Source organism: Cynocephalus volans, chromosome 5, assembly GCF_027409185.1.
Source record: "Cynocephalus volans isolate mCynVol1 chromosome 5, mCynVol1.pri, whole genome shotgun sequence".
NCBI lineage: Eukaryota > Metazoa > Chordata > Mammalia > Dermoptera > Cynocephalidae > Cynocephalus > Cynocephalus volans.
Window position 1 is genome coordinate 44,015,759 of NC_084464.1, and position 22,034 is coordinate 44,037,792.

At 56.1% G+C, this 22,034-nt stretch overlaps 2 protein-coding genes across 3 annotated transcripts in view; one reads left to right on the forward strand and one right to left on the reverse strand.

Annotated features, from left to right (window-relative positions):
• The first annotated feature begins 1,524 nt into the window (after nucleotides 1-1,524).
• LOC134378367 (steroid 21-hydroxylase) lies at nucleotides 1,525-4,061 on the forward strand. Its single transcript, XM_063097406.1, has 10 exons — nucleotides 1,525-1,726; nucleotides 1,811-1,900; nucleotides 2,014-2,168; nucleotides 2,265-2,366; nucleotides 2,457-2,558; nucleotides 2,663-2,749; nucleotides 2,893-3,093; nucleotides 3,338-3,516; nucleotides 3,594-3,697; nucleotides 3,796-4,061. Exons 1-10 carry the CDS (start codon nucleotides 1,525-1,527, stop codon nucleotides 4,059-4,061), a joined length of 1,488 nt encoding a protein of 495 aa, XP_062953476.1.
• A 32-nt stretch (nucleotides 4,062-4,093) lies between these two features.
• TNXB (tenascin XB) overlaps nucleotides 4,094-22,034 on the reverse strand; it is a 62,422-nt gene continuing 44,481 nt past the window's right edge. For both annotated transcript variants that reach the window (XM_063096468.1, XM_063096467.1), the window contains 20 exons: nucleotides 16,469-16,792; nucleotides 15,802-16,125; nucleotides 13,192-13,515; nucleotides 12,426-12,776; nucleotides 11,564-11,851; nucleotides 10,902-11,180; nucleotides 9,393-9,680; nucleotides 7,945-8,253; nucleotides 7,294-7,629; nucleotides 6,935-7,057; nucleotides 6,672-6,815; nucleotides 6,366-6,485; nucleotides 6,108-6,251; nucleotides 5,885-6,015; nucleotides 5,639-5,771; nucleotides 5,393-5,544; nucleotides 5,205-5,301; nucleotides 4,954-5,115; nucleotides 4,711-4,874; nucleotides 4,094-4,375 (listed from right to left, as the gene is read on the reverse strand). In XM_063096468.1, the coding sequence (XP_062952538.1) occupies nucleotides 4,274-4,375; nucleotides 4,711-4,874; nucleotides 4,954-5,115; nucleotides 5,205-5,301; nucleotides 5,393-5,544; nucleotides 5,639-5,771; nucleotides 5,885-6,015; nucleotides 6,108-6,251; nucleotides 6,366-6,485; nucleotides 6,672-6,815; nucleotides 6,935-7,057; nucleotides 7,294-7,629; nucleotides 7,945-8,253; nucleotides 9,393-9,680; nucleotides 10,902-11,180; nucleotides 11,564-11,851; nucleotides 12,426-12,776; nucleotides 13,192-13,515; nucleotides 15,802-16,125; nucleotides 16,469-16,792 (4,295 nt within the window). In that variant the 3' untranslated portion in view covers nucleotides 4,094-4,273. The remainder of the gene's footprint in view (nucleotides 4,376-4,710; nucleotides 4,875-4,953; nucleotides 5,116-5,204; nucleotides 5,302-5,392; nucleotides 5,545-5,638; nucleotides 5,772-5,884; nucleotides 6,016-6,107; nucleotides 6,252-6,365; nucleotides 6,486-6,671; nucleotides 6,816-6,934; nucleotides 7,058-7,293; nucleotides 7,630-7,944; nucleotides 8,254-9,392; nucleotides 9,681-10,901; nucleotides 11,181-11,563; nucleotides 11,852-12,425; nucleotides 12,777-13,191; nucleotides 13,516-15,801; nucleotides 16,126-16,468; nucleotides 16,793-22,034) is intronic.

Below are 22,034 nucleotides of genomic sequence, written 5' to 3' on the forward strand. Positions count from 1 at the left end.
ACTCAGCTCTCCAATGTCACAGCCTGTGCCCTGGGTAAAGTTTCAGGGGGAGAGAGACCCCCCTGGGCACTGGGTCTGTCAACAGAGCCAGGGATGGGGGATTGGGGGTGGTGTGGCCCTTAGGTCACCTCTAACCTCACACAGCTCCCAGGCAGCCCTGACCTCACTCTGAGTCCTGCCTCTCCGCAGGCCCCTCAACTGCTTCCTTGCCCACAGAAGTGGTCCCTGATAGTCACTTGGTCCAGTGGCACCCCCACCCCTTATGGCTACAGCTCCCAGGTAGGGCTGGATCCCGATCCAGCTGTAGCTATTGAGCTCCTTCCTGGGGACTTTGGATTGACGAGGGCATTTGCAGTGGTTCCAGGAATCCACATGCTCCCTGGGCTGGACCTGTAACCTGTAGACTCTGACCACGAAGGCAGTCCTGTTCTGCCTGTACCTGGATGCACTAGAGACCTGACTGCAAAAAGAGAGGAGAGGAACGACAGAGCAAGGAAATTACCTGCCTTCAGGGCTTTTTCTGTTCCTTATTCCTGGCCTTCTAGGGCTAGTGAGGTCCCCACCCCTGCTTTCCTGTACGTAGGTTCTTTGAGATACCCCTGAATTTGTGTAACAATTCTTATTTTTATCTGAAGCCAACTCAAGTTGTTCTCTTTTTCTTGCAGCAAAAGAGAGATGCTCCTAGTGGCTAAGGGTGCAGATTCTGCAGCCAGATGGCCAGGCCTCAATCCTGGCTCTGCTGCTTTCTAGCTATGCTCTTGGGCAAGCCACTCAGCCTCTTGCCTCAGTTTCTTCATCCGTAAAGTGGGGTTGTGAAGGATTGAGTTAATGCAGGTAAAGCACTTAGAACAGTGTCTGGGGCATGGTAGGTGCTCCAAAATGGGGGACCATAGAATTCTTTGTCTTCAGGATACTTTTGAGAGTGAAAGAGGCCATATTAATAAGTACACATGGACTAGGGATATATGCTGAGATGCTGCAGGCAAACCAGGCCATATGGTCACCATATCTGTAAGTCTAGAGAAAGCCCAAAAAAACTCCCCACAAATCACTTCCACCTCATTTTCTCCTTCAGGCAATCCTGGAGGGTGTATTAGGCAGGTACTGTCATTTTCTCTCTGAGACAAACTTTGTATCAGTAAGTGGTCAAAGGTGGGTTGGCAAAGGGGGAGGTCCAGGCCAGGGGTGGGTGGCAGGTGGAGGGCACATTTGCCCACATGTCTGACATGGAGCCGGAAAGCTGATCCGGCTGCAGGAGAAAGGTCAGGGTTGCGATTCCCTTTCTTTTTTTTTGATGGATGGTCAGTCTTTGAAATGTGGACTTCCCAAGGCCAGTGAGACTGGTGCCATTCCAGGAATGTGCCACTCTGTGGGCGGGACACTCTGTGGGCAGGACGGTCGGTGGGAAGGGAGCTGAGGGTAGGGGTCAAGGGACGCCCCCAAACAGCCAAAGCAGCAGGATGGATGGCTGGGGCTCAAGAGCTATAAGAGGCTGTGCTAGGGCCTTTGCATACGTCTCTGGCCATGCTGTTCCTTGGGTTGCTGCTGCTGCTGGCCCTGCTGGCGGGCGCCCGCCTGCTTTGGGGACGTTGGTTGCTCAGGAATCTTCACCTTCCGCCTCTCGCCCCGGGTTTTCTGCACCTGCTGCAGCCCAACCTTCCCATCTATCTGCTTGGCCTGACCCAGAAACTTGGCCCTATCTACAGGCTCCGCCTTGGGCTGCAAGGTGAGAGCCATCTCCCTCCCTGGCCCCACAATAGAAGGGCAGGGGAGTCCTCCCCCTGCTGACACCCTGTTGGCTCTCCCCTAGATGTGGTGGTGCTGAACTCCAAGAGGACCATTGAGGAGGCCATGGTCAGAAAGTGGGTGGACTTTGCTGGCAGACCCCATATACTGTCCTGTAAGGGCTGGGGGTATTTCTTGAGGGAAGAGGCAGGGGTTGGGGGAGGCAAAAGGTCAGGCCTTGGCTTCTTTGGTCAGCTCCCACCTTCCACCCCTCAATCCCACCTGCAGATAAGCTGGTGTCTCAGCACTATCCGGACCTGTCAGTAGGAGACTACTCCCTGCTCTGGAAGGCCCACAAGAAACTCACCCGCTCAGCCCTGCTGCTGGGCATGCGCAATCTCATGGAGCCCCTGGTGGAGCGGCTAACCCAGGAGTTCTGCGAGGTGAGGCTGGGATCCCGTGCACGCTGCGGGTCAGCTCACGTCTCCCAGCAGCGCCCCTGTGGCCTGGCCCGCCCAGCTCACGCTCCTTCTCCACAGCGCATGAGAGCCCAGGCTGGTGCCCCTGTGGCCATCCAGAAGGAATTCTCTCTCCTCACCTGCAGCATCATCTGCCACCTCACCTTTGGAGACAAGGTCAAGGTTGCCCTCACATCCCCTTGGGCCCAACCCTCAGCCCCTCCATGACCCTCTCCTGGTCCTGACTGAAAATATTCCCTCCTTTTCCAGCAGGAGGACACCACGGTACGTGTCTTTCACAACTGTGTCCGGGACTTGATGAAAACCTGGGACCACTGGTCCATCCAAGTTTTGGACATTGTTCCCTTTCTCAGGGTGAGGAGGTGGAGCCCAGAATCCGCTGGGTTCTGGGAGAAAGGGTGGAGGCGGAGGAACCGGCTTCCTTCGCAGCAGCTACACTGTCTTGCTTCCTGCTCCAGTTCTTCCCCAACCCAGGTCTCTGGCGGCTGAAGCGGATCGTGAAGAACAGGGACCACATTGTAGAGAAGCAGCTGAGGCAGCACAAGGTGGGACCCACAGCCAAGGGTGCTGGTGCCCCAGCACCGCTGCTAGGCAGGTTATCGGTAGCCCCCCAGTACTGGGCCTGCTGCCACCCCCTCCCCCCCCTCCCCAAGCCAGGCACTCAGCCCGATCCTCCCGCCCTCCACAGGACAGCCTGGTGGCAGGACAGTGGAGGGACATGACGGACTACATGCTCCAAGAGGTGGAGCATCTGAGAGTGGCGGAGGGCCCGGGACAGCTCCTTGAAGGGCATGTGCACATGGCTCTGGTGGACCTTTTCATCGGTGGCACTGACACCACAGCGATCACCCTCTCCTGGGCTGTGGCTTTCTTGCTTCACCACCCTGAGGTGCGCCCTGAGGGGAGGCAAAAGACTCCTCCCTGGCAGCCTGGCCGGGGCCGCAGGAACCCAGCTGGCTCTGCTCTAAGCACTGCATCCTGACTCAGGCCATGTTTGCCGCGAGTGGGCAGGCTTCTCCCAGCTGGCACAAAAGCTCCGCTGGTGACTTAAGGGAGTGGCTGGAGGCTGGGAAGCTGGTGGTCAGCTGGGGAGGGCTTGGACACTGGACGTCAGGCTTGCCCCCACTTCCTAGATTCAGCAACGACTGCAGGAGGAGATAGACCTCGAACTGGGCCCCAGCGTCTCAGGCTCCCAGGTCTCATACAAGGACCGTGCGCGGCTGCCATTGCTCAACGCCACCATCGCTGAGGTGCTGCGCCTGCGGCCTGCTGTGCCCTTGGCCTTGCCCCACCGTACCACGCAGCCCAGCAGGTGACTCCCGAGGGTTAGGGATGAGTGAGGAAGGCCCAAGCGGGTCCTGGCCAGCCTCTAACTCTGCCCTCCCTCAGCATCTTGGGCTATGACATCCCCAAGGGCATGGTCATCATCCCCAACCTCCAAGGCGCCCACCTCGATGAGACGGTCTGGGAGCAGCCATATGAGTTCCGGCCTGGTAGGTGGGAGGCCAGGGGGTGCCTTGCAGAGGTGGAGGTGGTGAGTGCTGGTCCTGGTGGCTGCTGACACCATCCTGCCCTGTCCATCTGTCTGTAGACCGCTTCCTGGAGCCAGGCAAGAGCCCCAGGGCACTGGCCTTTGGCTGTGGGGCACGCGTGTGCCTGGGCGAGCCACTGGCACGCCTGGAGCTCTTTGTGGTGCTGGCCCGACTGCTGCAGGCTTTCACGCTGCTGCCACCCGCGGGTTCCCTGCCGTCTCTGCAGCCCCAGCCCTACTGCGGCATCACCCTCAACATGCAGCCTTTTCAGGTGCGGCTACAGCCCCGGGGGATGGGGGCCCCAGGCCTGGGCCAGTGCCAGTGACAGGGTAGGACCAGTGCCAGCCACGTGCCTCAGTTTCTCCTTTATTGCTCCCATACAACCCCTCCCCTCCCCCCTGTAAACATGGTGCTGTGAGATCGCAGGCAGAGAAGTCTTCCTCCGGTGGCTGGTGATGAAGGGGGCCCCGGATCTTCTTGGCGCGACCCCTCAGTGCTCGGCAGTCATACTGGGGTGCGAGAGAGGTGGGCAGCAACTCAGCCTCCCCCAGCCGGGGGCCGATAGCTTCTTGGCCTCAGCTTCATTTCCGTGAAGGGCACCGAGAACTCAAAGCCTTTCCAGTGGTACCAGCTCACTCCCTGGAAAAGGGTGGTCAAGAGAGTTACAGCTGGCCCTGCCATCTGTTCTCATCCCTGACTCTGTAGGAGGTAGTTCCCAGAAATCAGTCAACCTCCCCTCCCTGCTCCCTCTGTGACCCTCAACTGCAAAAGATTGAGGCTCAATCCCAAGCTGGCCCTTTCCGTCCAATAAATCATTTCCTCAAGATAACTCTGTGAGGTTGGTATTATTGTCCCATTTCACAGATGGGGACCTGAGGCACTCAGTGGCACATTCGCTTGTCCTATCACACTGTAGGTTCAAACCCAGGCAGGCTGAGCCCCAACCACCTCCAGCTGGGAGCTGCCTCCCTCACCTGGTGGTCCACTGTGCTCCCGTAGAGCCCATTGAGGTTGGCATAGTGGCAGTTCCTGTACCACCAGGCCCCTCGGTAGGAGACAGCGCAGGAGATGAGCAAGTTGTTGGGATCTCGATCACGAGCGGAAAAGACACTGCCACTGTGGTAGCTCATGGAGTCCCCTGGGCAGGGAGTGGCAAGGAGCGGTGAGGGCCTCCCCTCCCAGCCCATCCACCATCCTGGCCCACAGCACGCCCTTACCTGCGGTGCCGTGGTAGCCCTCCAGGTGAAGGCGGTAGTAGTTGGCAGCTGAGTCTACTCGGAAGGAGTCATACTGAGCGAACACGGCCTCGTCCCCAGCCCGCAAGTCTACGCGCATGGAGTAGTCACCAGCCTGCGTCAGGCTGTACAGGGCCTCATTGCCTGGGGGTGGAGACATGCCCACATCAGGATCTAGAGTCTACGGGGTCCCCACCCCCTCCCAAGTTCCTCAATCCCTGTGAGGCACTAACCCAGCCAGAATTCCCCAGAGATGTTCCCAAAACCATGGGCATAGTCCTCCCAGTCCCTCCAGAAGTCCGTCTGGCCATCCATGCGGCGCTGGAACACCTGGGCAGTAGGTGGGGGCACCATGAGACTCCGGCTCCTGGGCAGCTGTCCCTGCCCTGCACAGATCCCTGGGCTTCCCACTGCCACCCACCAGCCAGCCACCCCCATCGGTCTCCATGTCGCAAAACACGTTCAGGGGCCTCTCGCGGTTGCCGTTGAGGAAGATGGTGGTGGTCCTGGAGGTGCTGGCCCCGTTCTGCATCTCCTCCCCACAGTCCCGGGGGAAGGGGATCCGCAGTCCACCTAGGGAGAGGAGAGTGAGGGGCTGGTCCTTTATCCAAACCTTAGATCCCTGCTGCCAACCTAGCCCCCAACCTCAGGCCCCTGCTCCCGGTACCAGTGGTGAAGGAGGTGGACACAGGCGGAGTGAAGCTCTCGCCCCACATGGCCCGCAGCCGGGCACTGTAGGGGGTGGAGGGAAAGAGGCCAAGGAGCTGGTGAGAGGTGACCCCTCCTGGGAGCAGGATCTCCTGTGGGACAGACAAGGGGCAGGTCAGGGGAGAGGGAGTCGCTGGGAGATCCAGAGGCAGCACCTCCTGGAATCAACTCAGGGAGGGGTGTCGGCCAGTGGGGGGGGGGGCACCTGGGTCTGTCCACCAGGGGTATCGAAGCTGAGCAGGTAACCTGTGGGTGGGACTTGGGGCTCAATCCAAGTGAGCAGGGCCGTGCGGGGGGTCACTTCCTTGGCCTCCAAGTCCTGGGGAGCCTCCAACCCTGGGAGAGGAAGGTGGGAAGAGAAGAGGGAGATGAGCCCATCCTGGTGCCCTCGCACCTCCCCTCTCCTGTCCCCCAACCCCAGGCTGTACCCGTGGTGAAGGTAATGCTGGCTGGGGAGGTGACGTTGGGGCCCCGAAGGCCACGCACAGTCGCAGTGTAGTTGGTGTGGAGCACAAGGCCGTGCAGCGCGTAGTCCACAGCGCTGCCGGGGGCTGCGGCCTGCAGAGGCGGGGCTGGGAGCAGGGGTGGGTGTCAGCTTCTGCCCCTCCATGCCCTGCCAGAGTCCAGCCTGCCCCTGCCCTGCCCACCCCGAACAACTCCCCTCCAGAGGCCTCAGTCATGCTCACCCCTGGGGGCTGTGACCTGGACATCATATGTGTCCACAGGGTTCTGGGGGGGCTTCCAGTGCAGCAGGGCAGATCCCTCAGTCAAGTTCAGGGCACGCAGTTGGGTGGGGCCATCAGGAACTGGGAGAAGGGGAGGGGCTCAGAGGTGTCTCTGGCTGCTCTCCCTGCCCCTTACCTTCCCAAACTTCACTGGGCCTATCGTCCCCAACTGGAGCCTCCAGCATCTCCCGCCCCATTCACTCAACTTCCACCATGCCCTCAATTTCTCGTCCCCCTAGCTCTTTCCCTGGGTCCCAGTCCCCTCACCTGTGGTAAGGAAGCCTGTGAGCGGCTCACTCTCCTCAAAGCTGCGGACGGAGACCACAGTCACCTCGTAGCGAGCGCCCGGGATCAGCCCCTGGAGCTTCTGGGTCTGGGCCCGGCCGTCCACCTGCACGCTCTGTGGCTCCCCTGAAATCATGTTGGTGGTTGGGAGGTTACCCAGCATCCCTGAGAGCAGCTGGAGGGTGGGCACAGTGCAGGGGCAGGAGGAATGAGAGCAAAGAAGGACATGGGCAAAACGGTGTCACCTCCATCTGCCAGCTGGTAGGAAACTTTGAAGCTGTCCACCCTGGATGGTGGGGGCACCCAGTTGACCTTGGCTGAGGTCTCCCTGATTTCGCTGAACTGGAGGTCACGGGGGCTCTCCAGAACTGGGGAGGAGGGCAAGGAGTCGTGGTGAGTGCAGGGCACCTCTCCTTCTCCCTGGGCCCACTGGCTCCAGACATGCTCACCACCCCCTTTCCTCTAGAACCTGGGAATGGAAGTCACTCTGCAGATTCCTCCAAGCCCTCCACCAACTTACCAACCTCCCCTCTGGCTGAGGCTCTAGGCCCCGCCCTGTGAAGTACAAAGACCACCCCCCCTTTGGGGCAGCGTGGGGCCTTGCCTGGGCTGAGGGTACGGGCAGTGCCCTGGATGCTGTCGGCCTTGTGGGGCCCACGCAGCCCATACAGCGTCAGGCTGTACAGGGTCCCTGGACGCAGGTCCCGGAGCACGGCCGAGTGCCGTGTCCCAGGCACAGTCAGTTCCCGCTGCAGCAGAGGACGTGGATATGGCTCCAGACTGCTTGGTGACGGGACCCCAAAGCGCAGCAAGAAGGAGTCGAAGGCCCCGAGCGGAGCCTCCCAGTTGAGCCGCAGCGAACTGGTGGTCACATCAGTCACCGACAGCTGGGACAGGCGGGGCCCTGGCTCCCCTTGGGTCTGACCAGCAGGAGCTGGCCCTGCATGGAGTAGGGAGGAGAGAAGGGTTTGGAGACAGAGCATACCAGCTCAGTGGCCTGGGGCAGGGCCCTTCCACCACCCCACCCTGGCCCTTGTTTCCCCATCTGTAAAATGGAGCTAGTGAGAGGCTTGCGTCCCTGCAGAAGCATCTACAGCTGCAGCATGTTAGAGCAGAGCTCAGGGCTGCTCAGATACAGTCCCCTTCCTTCCTCCCTGGTACCTTCCTCATGCTCTTTCCCTATGTTCCCCAATTTTGGGCACCCCCTTTCACGCATCTCAGTCTCAGACTAGGGGTGGGCGAGGCCTGGTGGTACCTGTGGTGCTCTCAGCTGAGATGGGCCCCAGGCGCTTCCCTTCATGGAGGCCGTAGAGAAAGAACTGGTAGGAGGTGCTGGGCTCCAGGCCTGAGATGAGGACCTTGTTCTGGTCGCCATCCACAAGCAAGGCCTGGGGCTGCCCATCTGTGTCCTGATACTGGACCACGAAGGAGTCAAAGGGGCCCCGGGCCACACTCCACGAGAGGCGCAGGGAGTCTGGGCTTGTGTCAGTCACTGCCAGCATCCCTAGGCTGGGCTCTTCAGGGGGCTCAGGGGTGTCTGGGGCTGGCGTGTCCTCTTCTGGGTCTGTGTAGGAGAAGCCCGAGGGAAAAGCTGAGTGGTGGGTGCCTGGGGCCTTCCCCTTTCCACCCTGCTCCCAGTGAGGGGTCCCAGGGCTGGCCCCAGGCTGAAGTGGAGACTTTACAGGTCCTGGCCATGGTAGCCAGCTGGAGAGAAGGGAGGGACCGAGGCTCCTCTAACATCTTTCATCTCTACAATCTGCCACATCCCTGCTTTGGCACTGACTCCTGCCACCCATGGGGCCTCTGAGCCCCAACACTATGGCCTGTCTCCAGTTCAGGAAGCTTCTGTGGACCCACTGCTCCCTGTGGGCTCCTGGGCCTGTCTGAGTCAGGTATTTGTTTTCCCCTTCCGCACCCAGTGTCCCATCGGGCCCCACTGCTAGACGTCCGCAAAGGCTCTGCCCCACCCAAGACGCCTGTGCTGACAGCCTGGGCACTTGCTCAGCTCAGGGTACATGGTGCTCCCTTCTGAAAAGCTGAGGGTGGAAGTGACCAGTGAATGTGAGGGGCAAATCACACCAGCTGTTTCGGGCCCATGTGCCCCTGGTCAGCTGACCTGAGATGGGTGTCAGAAACCTCTGGAAGAGGAGCCTGCTCCATAAATGTAGCCACTTTTATTGGTTTCTGTGTCCCCACCTGTTTTGTTTTCCAGTGATTTTCCATTTGAGAAATGCTCCTGACTCATCTATGGTAGGGAGGTCTGCCCCTGTCTGGGCAAGGCCACCCTGCTGGGGGTAGCAGCTTCCCCCACGAAGTAATGGGGGGAGAGCTGCAGCAATGGGGCAGAGAGTGAAGGTCGAGATGAGGGAGGCACTGCCCGGCCTCCGTCCCGCCTGTCCTGGCTTCTGCTTTTTTTCTTTGGCGGCTGGCCTGGCTGGTACAGGAATCCAAACCTTTGACCCTGGTGTTATAATACCACACTCTAACCAACTGAGCTAACCGGCCAGGCTGGCTTCTTCTTTTGACCAAGACCATGATCAGTGTCAAAGGTGACACCACTGCAAACTCTTCCTTCCTCCTGGGCCCTGGCCAGGGCCCTCTCTCTTCCCACCTGCCTACTCCGGCCAGTCCCTTTGTCTTCAGCCCAGAGGCACAAGAAAACCCCTCAGGCCACCTTGCTAGAACCAAGCAGGACAGCCTCACCTGTCACTCCCAGGATGGAGACAGGGCCCAGGCGCTTCCCTCCCAGGAGCCCATAGAGCAGAAACTTGTATTTCCTTCCAGGCTCCAGTCCCACTATGGTGACCTCACGCTGGTCTGCGGTCACAGGCACTGCCTGGGGCTGCCCGTCCCTGTCCCTGTACTGGACCACAAAGGAGTCAAAGGGGCCCTGGGCCACCATCCATGACAGGTGCACGGAGTCTGAGGTCTTGCCAGTCACTGTCAGTTTCCCCAGGCGGGGTGGGGGCTGCGGCTCCTTCTCCAGGGGAGCTATACAGAGAGAGGAGAGAAACTTAGTCAAGAGGTGCCTTTACCTCAGCCCTGGCAATTTTGGGGAGGTGTGAGGGTCTGTAGAAGGGTCCCTGAAGTGTGGCTGCAGGGACAGCCACCTGAGGAGACAGACAGGCCTGCTCTGATCCTGCCATACAGGAATGAGGGAAAGCAGCCCTGTCTCCTCTGAAGGCCACTGCCCAAACTCCTTCCTGCCCCCTGCTGTGACCAAGGGTGCAGTAAATACATAAAAGATTATCTCCCAAGAGAGGGGTGGCTGGTTATTCAGAGAAGGCCTTAGTTTCTTCTGAACCCCAGCCCCAGAGCTGAGAGGGACTCGCAGGGGGTGTCTGGGTAGTCAGGAGACACAGACGGTGAGAGCCAGGCTGGGCAGCCAGCCCCCTCATGGGCTCCCATGACCTCCCTTCATGGCCCTCAGCCTGGGCCATCCCTGCCACCTGTGTCTTTGGCCCCGCACTAACACCATGGGACCAGGGCAGCCATGTGGGGCGGAGGGAGAAGCTGGGGGCAGAGCTGGGAGAACTAAGAGCAGAGCAGAGAAGACACTCGCCCAGGTGGGGTGGGTGTTGAAGGATGCAGGTCGGAGGAAAAGCCCGTACCCACTCTCCACAGTGAGGGTTTGGGGCCCCAACTGGCTGGCTGCTCCGTCCTCTGGCCACGGTGACTCATGGTCCTGGGTGTGGGGTAAGGGTCAGTGACCCGCCCCACCCCTTCCTCAGGGGACTGAGTCATGGGCACAGCGACACCGGATTTTTCCACAGTCTTCTTGCAGCCAAGCCCTCTCTTATTTTCCACCTCTTGCCTCCGAGTTGGGACAGAGGGAGCAGGATGGGAACAATGACTGAGTGCCCGTGAGCATTACTCAGAACCATTATGCAAGTGAGGAAACCAAGGTTCAGGGGCAAGGGGGCTTGTCCATGGTCACATAACTGGCACGGACTGGACAGGAATGGGGACACAGGTCTGCCTGTCGCAAAGTCTGGGCCCTTTGTACTTAACTGGCAGTCAGTGAACAAAGGAAACAATATGTATAAAATGCTCACAGCTGTGCCTGGCACACAGTAGGGACTTGCTTTTGGTGTTATGATTGTCATGCCAAGGCTGAAACCAGAATAAATTTTGTGGAAAGGCCATGGGGCCGGCTCCCGGGGCTAGATAAGAGGCAGCTCTGGAAAAGGTGGGAGGCAGGGCTGGGCTCACCCGTGGTGCCATCAGCAGAGACTGGGCCCAGCCGCTTCCTGCCCGCCAGACCATAGAGCAGGAACTTGTATTTCCTATTGGGCTCCAGGCTGGGGATGGTGACCTCCCGCTGGTCTGCAGCCACCGGCACCACCTGGGGCTGCCCATCCCTGTCCTTGTACTGGATCACGAAGGAGTCAAATTCACCCTCAAGGACTGTCCACAAGAGGTTCGCGGAGTCAGGGGTCACATCAGTCACTGTCAGCTCCCCCAGGTGGGGAGAGGGTTTTGTGTCTGGGACTGGAAAACAGAATGAGGTCCATTAAGAGTGACAGAAAGCTCACGGCAGCAGAGACCCCTGAGTTTCCTCAGGGCGCCCTGGCTCTGTGAGCTGGCCTGGGGAGCTAGGAGGGGGCGACTGGACCAGGAGCAGGGATAAAAGAGAAGCCAGGCAAGAAAGCAAGTGTCCTTTGGGATGGAGGCAGAGTAGGGAAAAATATGGGAGTGAGGGGAAAAGGAGAGGTCAGGGCATGCATGTCACTGGATCCAATAAATAAATAAATGGGTCCTGAGGCCCCGAGGCCTGGAATGTGCACATAAACATAAAATTCCAACTGTCACCACAAGGGGGCGAAGGATGGCCAGGGGTTTCCAGGCGGAAAGAGGCCTCCAGCCCCACTCACCAGTCTTTGCATCCACAGAGACTGGGCCATGGCGCTTCCCATCCCGGAGTCCAAAGAGTAGGAACTTATACTTGCGGGCAGGGCCCAGACCCGAGACTGTGACCTCACGGAGGTCTGTGCTCACGGGCACTGCCTGAAGCTGCCCCTGCCCATCTCTGTACTGGACCAGGAAGGAGTCGAAGGGGCCCTGAGCCACTGTCCACGAGAGACGCACTGTGTCTGAGGTCACTGCTGCCACAGCCAGCTCGCCCAAGCGGGGCTCCACAGGGGGCTCTGTGGGCAGGAAGCCTGGAACAGAGCAGAGGAGTGAGGGGTCAGCAAGTGCATTCCCCAGGCTGTGAAACAAACATTGTGTAGCAACCTCTTCCGAAGCACTTCCTATGTGCCAGGCATGGCTGTAAGCAGTTCACAAACTGTGGCGCATTTCACCCTGCAAAGCATAGGAAGTGGGTGTTATTATTATTATCACCCCCATTGAGCAAGGATCTGAGGCATAGAGAGGATTAGAAATACTTGCAAAATCGCACAGTTGGTACATTTGCAGGCAGAGTCAGAACAAGGCAGCCTGATTCTAGAGCATGCTCCGAGCCACTGCTGTGCCCGGGAAGAAAGCCAGCAGCAAATGCACAACTGGGAAACCTGGAGGTTCTGAATCAACACGTGAGCAGGGAAGCTAGGCTTTACGGGGCACAGACTACATGCCCTTCTGAATCCAAACGAAGTCTCCACTGATCCTCACTCAATTCAAGGATGAGGCAACACTGTTAGCAACATTTGAGAAGAGACAGGAATCTACAGGCCCATTGCTAAGAGTAGCTGAGATCCAAAGGGAAAAACAAGAGAGCAATAGAGAGAAACTCACCGGTCATGCCCACGGTGGACACGGGGCCCACGCGCCGCCCCTCGTGGATGCCGTACAGGTGCATCTTGTATTTGCGCCCAGGCTCCAGGCCCCCCACGGTGACCTCACTCTCCTCGCCCCCAACATGCACCACCTGGGGCCGCCCGTCCCTGTCCTTGTACTGGACAGTGAAAGAGTCAAAGCGGCCCTGGGGGACAGTCCAGGAGAGGCTCAGTGAGTCTGGGGATGATTCTGTCACTGCCAGCTCCCCCAGGAGTGGCTCCTCAGGGGGCTCCGGGGCCTCTGTGCTGGGTTCTGTGGGGCTGGGGGTCTCATCCACCTCTGTTGGGGAGGGGGTCTCTTCTTCTGCAGCTGAGGAAGAGAGACAGAGAGGGTGAGGCAAGGTGCCTGGGGATGTCCTGGGGTCTTGGAGAGAAGGATGGACCAGCCTTAACCATGACTGGAGACCCTGAAGTTAGTTCACACAAGCCCATTTGGGCCTGGGTGGTCCTGCTGGGCTGACAGCTACCAAACATGCCCAGGCTCCGGGGTCAGCTGTGGGCTCTAGGGTAGCCACCACCACAGCACAGCTCTCCGTGGCCCCTGCCTGCCCAGGAGGAGCCATGGTCAAGCACAGAGGACGGACAAAGGGAGCCACAGCCTCAGCCACAAGCAGGTCTGTGGTACTGACTAAGATCTCTGAACCATCCCCTGCTCAGTCGTCCCCAAAGACCATGAGGGTAACCCTCCCACTGGGTCCCACCCTGGGGCTCCCCTATCCACTCACCAGTCACCCCAATGGCAGAGACAGGGCCCATGCGCTGGCCACCATGGAAGCCATACAGGTTCATCTTGTACTTGTGGTCTGGCTCCAGGCCAGAGACGGTGACCCTGTCCTCGTGCCCCGGCACCCGCATCGCCTTGGGCTGCCCATCCCCATTCCGGTACTGGACCAGGAAGTGGTCAAACTGGCCCTTGGGGACCACCCAGGAGAGGCTCAGGGAGTCGGAGGTGGCATCTGTCACGGTCAGCTCCCCCAGGCGTGGCTTGAGGGGAGGCTCGGGGGTCGTCGAGGGAGACAATTGGGTGGTCATAGCCTCATCCTCTGGAGCTGGACAGACACATATGGGGACAGGTGAGCTTCTTCAGTCCTCGGTTCAGCACATAAAGGGGTGTATTGCAAAGAACCCCATAATGAGGAGCAGAATGATGCCGTCCACTGGGGCTCTCTGGCCTCTCTTCTTCCAGGTCCCTTCAACGTCGCCACTCCTATCACCTTACCCTGCTCCCGCTGCCCTCGCCCCACCATCCACCAACACCCACATGACGTCTCCCTCTCCTCCAGCACCCGCCTCTCTCTGAGCACAGGCCCACGCGGCCACTGCGCCCTGGGCCTATCTCCACCGGGTCTCTCAGTTGGCTCGTGTCTTTGCTCCCAGGCAAGTTCAGATCACCCTCCCAAGCCAGATGTTGGTGAGGGTTCCTGGACCCATCTCACCAGCTGCCATCAGACTCTCTTCCATATGTTCCTCCTGGACGCCTTCGCTCCCCAGGCCTCCAGTCCCAGCACCCTGATGAGGGCCTTTGTCACCTGTCCCCTGGGTTACTGCCTCCCTACTGCTCTCTCTGCCTCCAGGTTCAGCCCACCCACCCCAAGCCTCCATGCTCACTCAGTAGCCAGAATGAGCTTCATACACACACTTGTGATGGTGCCAGTCATCAGCACAGAACTGTGCGGCCACCCCCCTCCTCCCTGGGAGGAGCCGCAGGCTCCCTGAGCTGCCCGCACCCCTCCACACGCATCAGGACTCTCTCCCCAGCACAAAGGAGATTACACAGAATCTCTCAGTTCCTCCCACGTGCCCTGCTGTTTCTAGCTCCTGCTCTTTGCACCGCTTGACGTTGATCTGACATGATCTTCTTCTTTCTAAAGCTGTCCCCAGCTAAGTCATGCCTGATCTCAGGTCACAGCCGTCCCCAGGGTACCGGGGGCAGTCTGGCTCAGGCGTCCCTTCCTGGACTTGGCCTGGCCCCTAGACTTCACATGCTTATCTTGCTCTGCTGTACTTGCTGGATTTCTGCCTGTCCCCAAAACTGTGAGCCCCGTAAAAACATGATCTTGTGTGCATCCCTGTTAAAACTTCACCCTGAGAAAAAGAAAAACAGCCCTGCCATACATTTGCTGCCCGGTCCATTCAGCCAGGCCTTGGTTTCTTGGAGCCAGCCTGGCATAGCTCAGTCTTGGTGTGGTCTAGTCAAACAGAGACAATTTCAGGGAATATCAACATCAGACAAGGCCATCTGTCGCCATGATGGGTCAAATCAAAAACAAGGCCAGTCTCCAATCATGTCTCAACATAGACAAACAAATATTTTCCAAACCACAAAAATGACCAAATGTCCCCCTCTAGGTAATCTGGGTGATGGCTGCTTCCTTACCAATTACTGCTTTGGCTTTACTCTAGTAGACCTTGCCATAGATGGCACTTAGCAAGAAGACCAATCACCGAAGTACCCCTTCCTCCTGATGGCATCCAACCCAGTGCAATACCCCACTTCCTTAAGCACGCCTCCAAATCACCTAACACAAGCCCCAGTCACAGCCCATTTTTTTCTAAACCATCATACTGAACCACCCCACAGTTCTCCTGCACTGCAAAAGGCATAAACTCTACTAGTTTGATTACAGGTGAGGTTCTGGAAGTCTTTGGCAAGAGGATATTGACACTCCAACACTACAGTGCCCGATTCAGGGCATGGGATTCTTTGTTGAGTGAACACATTGTCCCATTAGAGTAGAAAGTTGGTTACTGTTCCAAACATAGGTTCACGGGGTGGACAGTGAAGCTGCTGCACCCTGACACCTTCTGAATTCCTTCATGGCCCCCGCTCAAATCCACAGAGAGTGAGCTCTGTGAGGAATCAGGGATACAAATAGAATTCTCTTCAACAAGTTTTTTTAAAGTGTCGAATTCTTTTGTTGTGACGAGCTTTGAAACTCAAGGGTTGCACATGGAACAACAGCATCAGCATCAGGAAGATTGAGTCAGAAATGCACTCTCTGGCCCCATTCCCAACTGCCAATACAAATCTGCCTTTTGGGTCGACCCCGTGGCGCACTCGGGAGAGTGCGGCGCTGGGAGCGCAGTAGCGCTCCCGCCGCGGGTTCGGATCCTATATAAGGATGGCCGGTGCGCTCACTGGCTGAGCGCGGTGTGGCCAGTCACAAAAAGACAAAAAAAAAAAAAAAAAAAAAAAATCTGCCTTTTAACAAGATCCCCAGGCACTTGGACATGCAAAGAAGCACTGCTAGTGAGGACCTCGTGTTTTCACAAGGCTGGTATAAAGGGAAATCTAGGGTCGTATTTTTCCCCTGCTCCACCCCGCATTCACTCACCTGTCACTCCCATGGCGAACACGGGACCCATGCGCTGCCCCTTGTGGACACCGTACAGGTGCATCTTATACTTGCGCCCAGGCTCCAGGCCCCCCACGGTGACCTCACTCTCCTCGCCCCTGACACGCACCACCTGGGGCCGCCCGTCCCTGTCCTTGTACTGGACGGTGAAGGAGTCGAAGCGGCCCTGGGGGACGGTCCAGGAGAGGCTCAGTGAGTCTGGGGAAGATCCTGTCACTGTCAGCTCTCCCAGGAGTGGCTCCATGGTGGACTCTGAGGCCTCTGTGCTGGATTCTGTGGGGTTGGGTGTCTCTTCTTCTGCAGCTGAGAAGGGGAGACAGAAAGGATGAGGCAGGGTCCCTGGGGATGTCCTGGGGTCTTGGAGAGAAGGATGGGCCAGCCATGTCCAGGACTGGGGGCCTGTAGGTCAGTTTGGACAAGCCCATACTGGGGCTGGGTGGTCCTGCTGGGCTGACAGCTACCAAACATGCCCAGGAGGAGCCATGGTCAAGCACAGAGGACGGACAAAGGGAGCCACAGCCTCAGCCACAAGCAGGTCTGTGGTACTGACCAAGATCTCTGAACCATCCCCTGCTCAGTCGTCCCCAAAGACCATGAGGGTGACCCTCCCACTGGGTCCCACCCTGGGGCTCCCCTATTCACTCACCAGTCACCCCGATGGCAGAGATGGGGCCCATGCGCTGGCCACCATGGAAGCCATACAGGTTCATCTTGTACTTGTGGTCTGGCTCCAGGCCAGAGACGGTGACCCTGTCCTCGTGCCCCGGCACCCGCATCGCCTTGGGCTGCCCATCCCCATTCCGGTACTGGACCAGGAAGTGGTCAAACTGGCCCTCGGGGACCACCCAGGAGAGGCTCAGGGAGTCGGAGGTGGCATCTGTCACGGTCAGCTCCCCCAGGCGTGGCTTGAGGGGAGGCTCGGGGGTCGTCGAGGGAGACAATTGGGTGGTCATAGCCTCATCCTCTGGAGCTGGACAGACACATATGGGGACAGGTGAGCTTCTTCAGTCCTCGGTTCAGCACATAAAGGGGTGTATTGCAAAGAACCCCATAATGAGGAGCAGAATGATGCCGTCCACTGGGGCTCTCTGGCCTCTCTTCTTCCAGGTCCCTTCAATGTCGCCACTCCTATTACCTTACCCTGCTCCCGCTGCCCTCGCCCCACCATCCACCAACACCCACATGACGTCTCCCTCTCCTCCAGCACCCGCCTCTCTCTGAGCACAGGCCCACGCGGCCACTGCGCCCTGGGCCTATCTCCACCGGGTCTCTCAGTTGGCTCGTGTCTTTGCTCCCAGGCAAGTTCAGATCACCCTCCCAGCCAGATGTTGGTGAGGGTTCCTGGACCCATCTCACCAGCTGCCATCAGACTCTCTTCCATATGTTCCTCCTGGACGCCTTCGCTCCCCATGCCTCCAGTCCCAGCACCCTGATGAGGGCCTTTGTCACCTGTCCCCTGGGTTACTGCCTCCCTACTGCTCTCTCTGCCTCCAGGTTCAGCCCACCCACCCCAAGCCTCCATGTTCACTCAGTAGCCAGAATGAGCTTCATACACACACTTGTGATGGTGCCAGTCATCAGCACAGAACTGTGCGGCCACCCCCCTCCTCCCTGGGAGGAGCCGCAGGCTCCCTGAGCTGCCTGCACCCCTCCACACGCATCAGGACTCTCTCCCCAGCACAAAGGAGATCACACAGAATCTCTCAGTTCCTCCCACGTGCCCTGCTGTTTCTGGCTCCTGCTGTTTGCATTGCTTGACGTTGATCTGACATGCTCTTCTTCTTTCTAAAGCTGTCCACACTGGACCCCACTCGCACATTCAGGCAAACCACACCAGCACCTTGGGGCCTGCCTGGGGACCCGAGGCATGGAGAAGCAGACTGGATCCATCTCCCACAACCAGGCACACTGCACCAGTGCCTCGGGGCCCACCCGGGGACCCGGGGCATGGAGAAAGGGACCGGACCCCCCTCCAACAACCAGGCACACCATGCCAGTTCCTCGGGTTCTGCCCAGGGACCCAGGGCATGGATCCGGGGACTGGACCCTCCTCCCACAACCAAGAACACCACGCCAGCACCTCGGGGCCCACCCGGGGACTTGAGGCATGGAGAAGGGGACTGGACACCCCTCCCACAACCAGGCATGCCTCACCAGCACCTCCGGGCCCACCTGGGGACTGAGGGCATGGAGAAAGGGACCAGATTCCCCCTCCCACAACCAGGCACACTGCACCAGTGCCTTGGGGCCCACCCGGTAACCAGAGGCATGGAGAAGGGGACCAGACACTCCCCACAACCAGGCACACCACCGGCACCAAGGAGCACGCCAAAAACCACCTCCATGTGGGTGCCCCACCACAGCTTCCACAATAACCATGGCTGCTGCGAAAGCAGCTAGACACCACAATTACCACGGAGATAGTCTTTCAACCACTGGAGTGCATTCACACAAGGAGAATCACCAGCAGAGAAACAGAAAAGAAGAGGATGTCTCTCTCCATAAAGCCCATTCCAGAGTGACAGAACACGGTAACATTGGGGGACCTGATCACACCTCTCAGCATTGGACAGATCATCTAGGCAACAAATTAACAGAGTAACTGTTATTCTTTCAGAAGGAGAGAAGAAATCTAGAGTAATTAGAGGGGGGAGAGGGGAGAGAGAGGGTAATGGGGAAAGATTGGACAAGGGGCATAAAGAATAATTACGATTTGTAACTATATATGCTAGTAATATTGATTTGATCAACATTTCTCAATGTTCAACCCTCAAAATATATATAATTGATTTTGATTCAATAAATAAGTTAAAATAATAATAATAATAAATTAATATAAACAAACAAACAAACAAACAAATAAATAAAGCTGTCCCCAGCTAAGCCATGCCCGACCTCAGGTCACAGCTGTCCCCTGGGTACCAGAGGCAGCCTGGCTCAGGCGTCCCTGCTGGGGCCTGACCTGGCCCCTGGGCTTCCCTGTCTCAGGCTCAACCCCTGTGCTTTATTTGTTGGTTCACAGCCTGTCTCCCCACCCCCATGAGCCCCATCAGGATAGGTGGGATACCATTTGGGTAAAAGTGGTGGGAGAAGAATCCTCACTGTAGTCCTCCTTTCTGTGAGGATTCCTGAATGCTAGCGAAATTCACTTCAACAAGTTCTAGAAGAGATTCCAAATCCATTGCTGGGAGGAGCTTTGCTACACGAATATTGTAGTAATGTGGTCGGGGCTTTGTACACGAATATTCATGGCAGCATTATTCACAATAGCCAAAAGGAAGTAGCAATCTATATGTCCTTTGATAGGTGAATGAAATAAGCAAAATGTGGCACATACATAAAATGGAATGTTATTCCTCCTTAAGAAGGAAGGAATTAGTGACACTGGCTCCAACATGAATGAACCTTGAGGACATTGTGCTGAGTGAAATAAGCCAGGCACAGTGTACAAATAATATACCATTCCACTTATATGAGGTACCTAGAGTAATCAAATCCATAGACACAGAAAGTAGAATGCTGGTTGCCAGGGTTGCATAGGAGGGGGAAAATGGGAATATATTATTTAATGGGTACAGAGCCTGGTTTTGCAGGATGAAAAGAGTTGGGAAGATACATGGTGGTGACAGTTGCACAACAATGCAAATGTGCTTAACGAAAGTGGTTAAAATGAGGCTGGCCAGTTAGCTCAGTTAGTCAGAGCATGGCGTTACAACACCAAGGTCACGAGTTCAGATCCCTGTAACCAGCTAGATACCAAAAAAAAAAAGTTTATAATGGTAAATTTTATGTGATATGTATGCGAGGGGTCAAATGTGTCCCCCAAAAGTTCATGTGTTGGAAACTTGATCTTCATAATAACAGGGTGGGAAATCCAAGTATGGTATTTGAAAGGTGGGGTGTTTAAGATATGATTAGATTGTGAGGACTTGCCCTTGTATAATTGACTGATCCGTTCATGGAGTAACAGGCATGGTTCTGATGGGTTTGAAAGAAGAGCAAGTGAGGTTCGCTCTCTTCCTCAGCCCATTCTTGCCATATGACACCCTGGTTGCCTCAGGACCCTCAGGCCTTCACCAGATGTGCCCCCTGGGTGGTAGCCTTCCCAACCTCCAAAACTGTAAGAAATAAATTTCATTTCATTACCCAGTTTTAGAGATACTGTTATAAGCAATGGAAACAGACTATTACAGAAAATTGGTACCGAGAAATGGGGTGTTGCTTATAATGAATACCTGAAAATGTAGAAGCAACTTTGGAACTGGGCAAGGGGCAAAGGCTGGAAGAATTTGGATGAGCAGGCTAAGAAAAGCTTAGATTCTGGTGAGGGCTTAGAAGTCCAGGGAAAGTTTGGAAGGTCTTAAAGATTGGTTAAGTAGTGGTGATCAGAATGGTGATAGAAATATGGACAGGGGCTGGTCAGGAAGCTCAGCTGGTTAGAGAGCAGTGTTATAACACCAAGGTTAAGGGTTCAGATCCCTGTACTGGCCAGCTGCCAAAAACAATCAAACGAACAAAATGAAAAAAACAAAAACAAACAAAAAAAGAAATAAGGACGGTAAAGGCCATCCTAAGCAGGTATCAGATGGAAATAAGGAAGAGCTTATTGGAAACTTCAGTGAGAATCACCCTTGTTATAGAGTTGCAACGAACTTGACTGCATTCTTTTTATGCCCAAAAGTTTTATAGAATGTGGAACTTAAAAGAGATGAATAGGGTATATAGTGAATGAAATTTCTAAGCAACAAAGCATTCAGGCAGCTGCATGGCTACTTATAACAGCCTACACTGAGTTATGGCAGCAAAGGCATGAAGTATAACTGGAATTTAAAATTAAAAGAGAAGCAGAGGATAAAAAATTGGAAAACTCTCAGCCTGGCAAAGTAAGAGCGAAAAAGTGTCTTTGGGAGAGGAAAACAGAGTGTTTTTGGAAGAGGAAAACAAGGAAATTAGTACAGAAAGAAGGAATCATCAAGAGAATGGAAAGTCCCCGAAGGCATTTCAGAGATTTTCAAGGCTGCCCCTCCCATCACAGACCCAGAAGCCCAAGGAGACAGAATGGTTTTGGGGAACAGGCCCGAGGCACCCTCCATGGGCTTGCTGCCCAGGGCCACCTCAGGATACTGCCCCCTGCACCCCAGCAGCCCCAGCTGTAGCTAAGTCGGCCCCAGGTGCTGTTGGACCTGCTGCTTTAGAAGATACAATCTGGAAACCTTGGCAGCATCCCCGTGGTGTTAAGTCTGCAGACTCACAGAATGCCAGAGCTGTGGAGGCATGGCATCCTTTGCCCTAATTTCAAAGGATGTATGGAAAAACCTGGGACCCTGAAAGGGATCTGTTGCAGGGTTGGAGTCACCACAGAGAGCCTTCACTAGAGCAATGCCGAGCAGAAATGTGGGGTCGAAGTTGCAGCAGAGAAATCCCATCAGGGCCATGCCTAGTGGAACCATGGGAGCAGGACCACCACTGAGACTCCAGAATTGTAAAGCTACCAGTGTGAAATGCCAGCCTGGGAGTGCTGAAGCATGGGCTGAGCCCAGGAAAGACACAGGAGTGGGGCTGCCCAAGGACTTGGAAGCCCAACCCTCCCGCCAGTGTGCAGAAGATGCAGAACATGAAGTCAAAGGAGATTATTCTCCAGTTTTAAGATTTAGTGCCTGACCTGCTGGGTTTCAGACATGCTTAGGACCTGTTACCCCTTTCTTTTGACCTATTTCTCCCTTTTTGAATGGGAATATGTACCCTATGCTAATTCCACAATTGTATCTTGGAAGTAGATAACTTGTTTTATTTCACAGATGAGACACTGGACTTCTGGGATGAAACAAGTTAAGACTGTGAGAATGTAATAAATGTATTTTCCTGTGAGAAAGACATGAACTTTGGCAGACAGGGGAGGAATGCTGTGGGTCAAATGTGACCCCCAAGAGTTCATATGTTGGAAACTTGATCTCCATTATAACAGTGATAAGAGGGTGGGAAATCCAATGATAGTATTTGAAAGGTGGGGCTTTTAGAGGTGTTTAGATAAAATAGCTAGATAGGAAAAACAAGTTCTACTGGTGTACCATTGAGCTAGGCATCTATAATTAACAATAACTTACTGCATGTTATCAAATGGCCAGAAGAGAGGACATTGAACGTCCTCGTCATAAAGAAATGATTAAGTTTTGTACTTGTGAATATCCTAATTACTCTGATTTGATCATCAT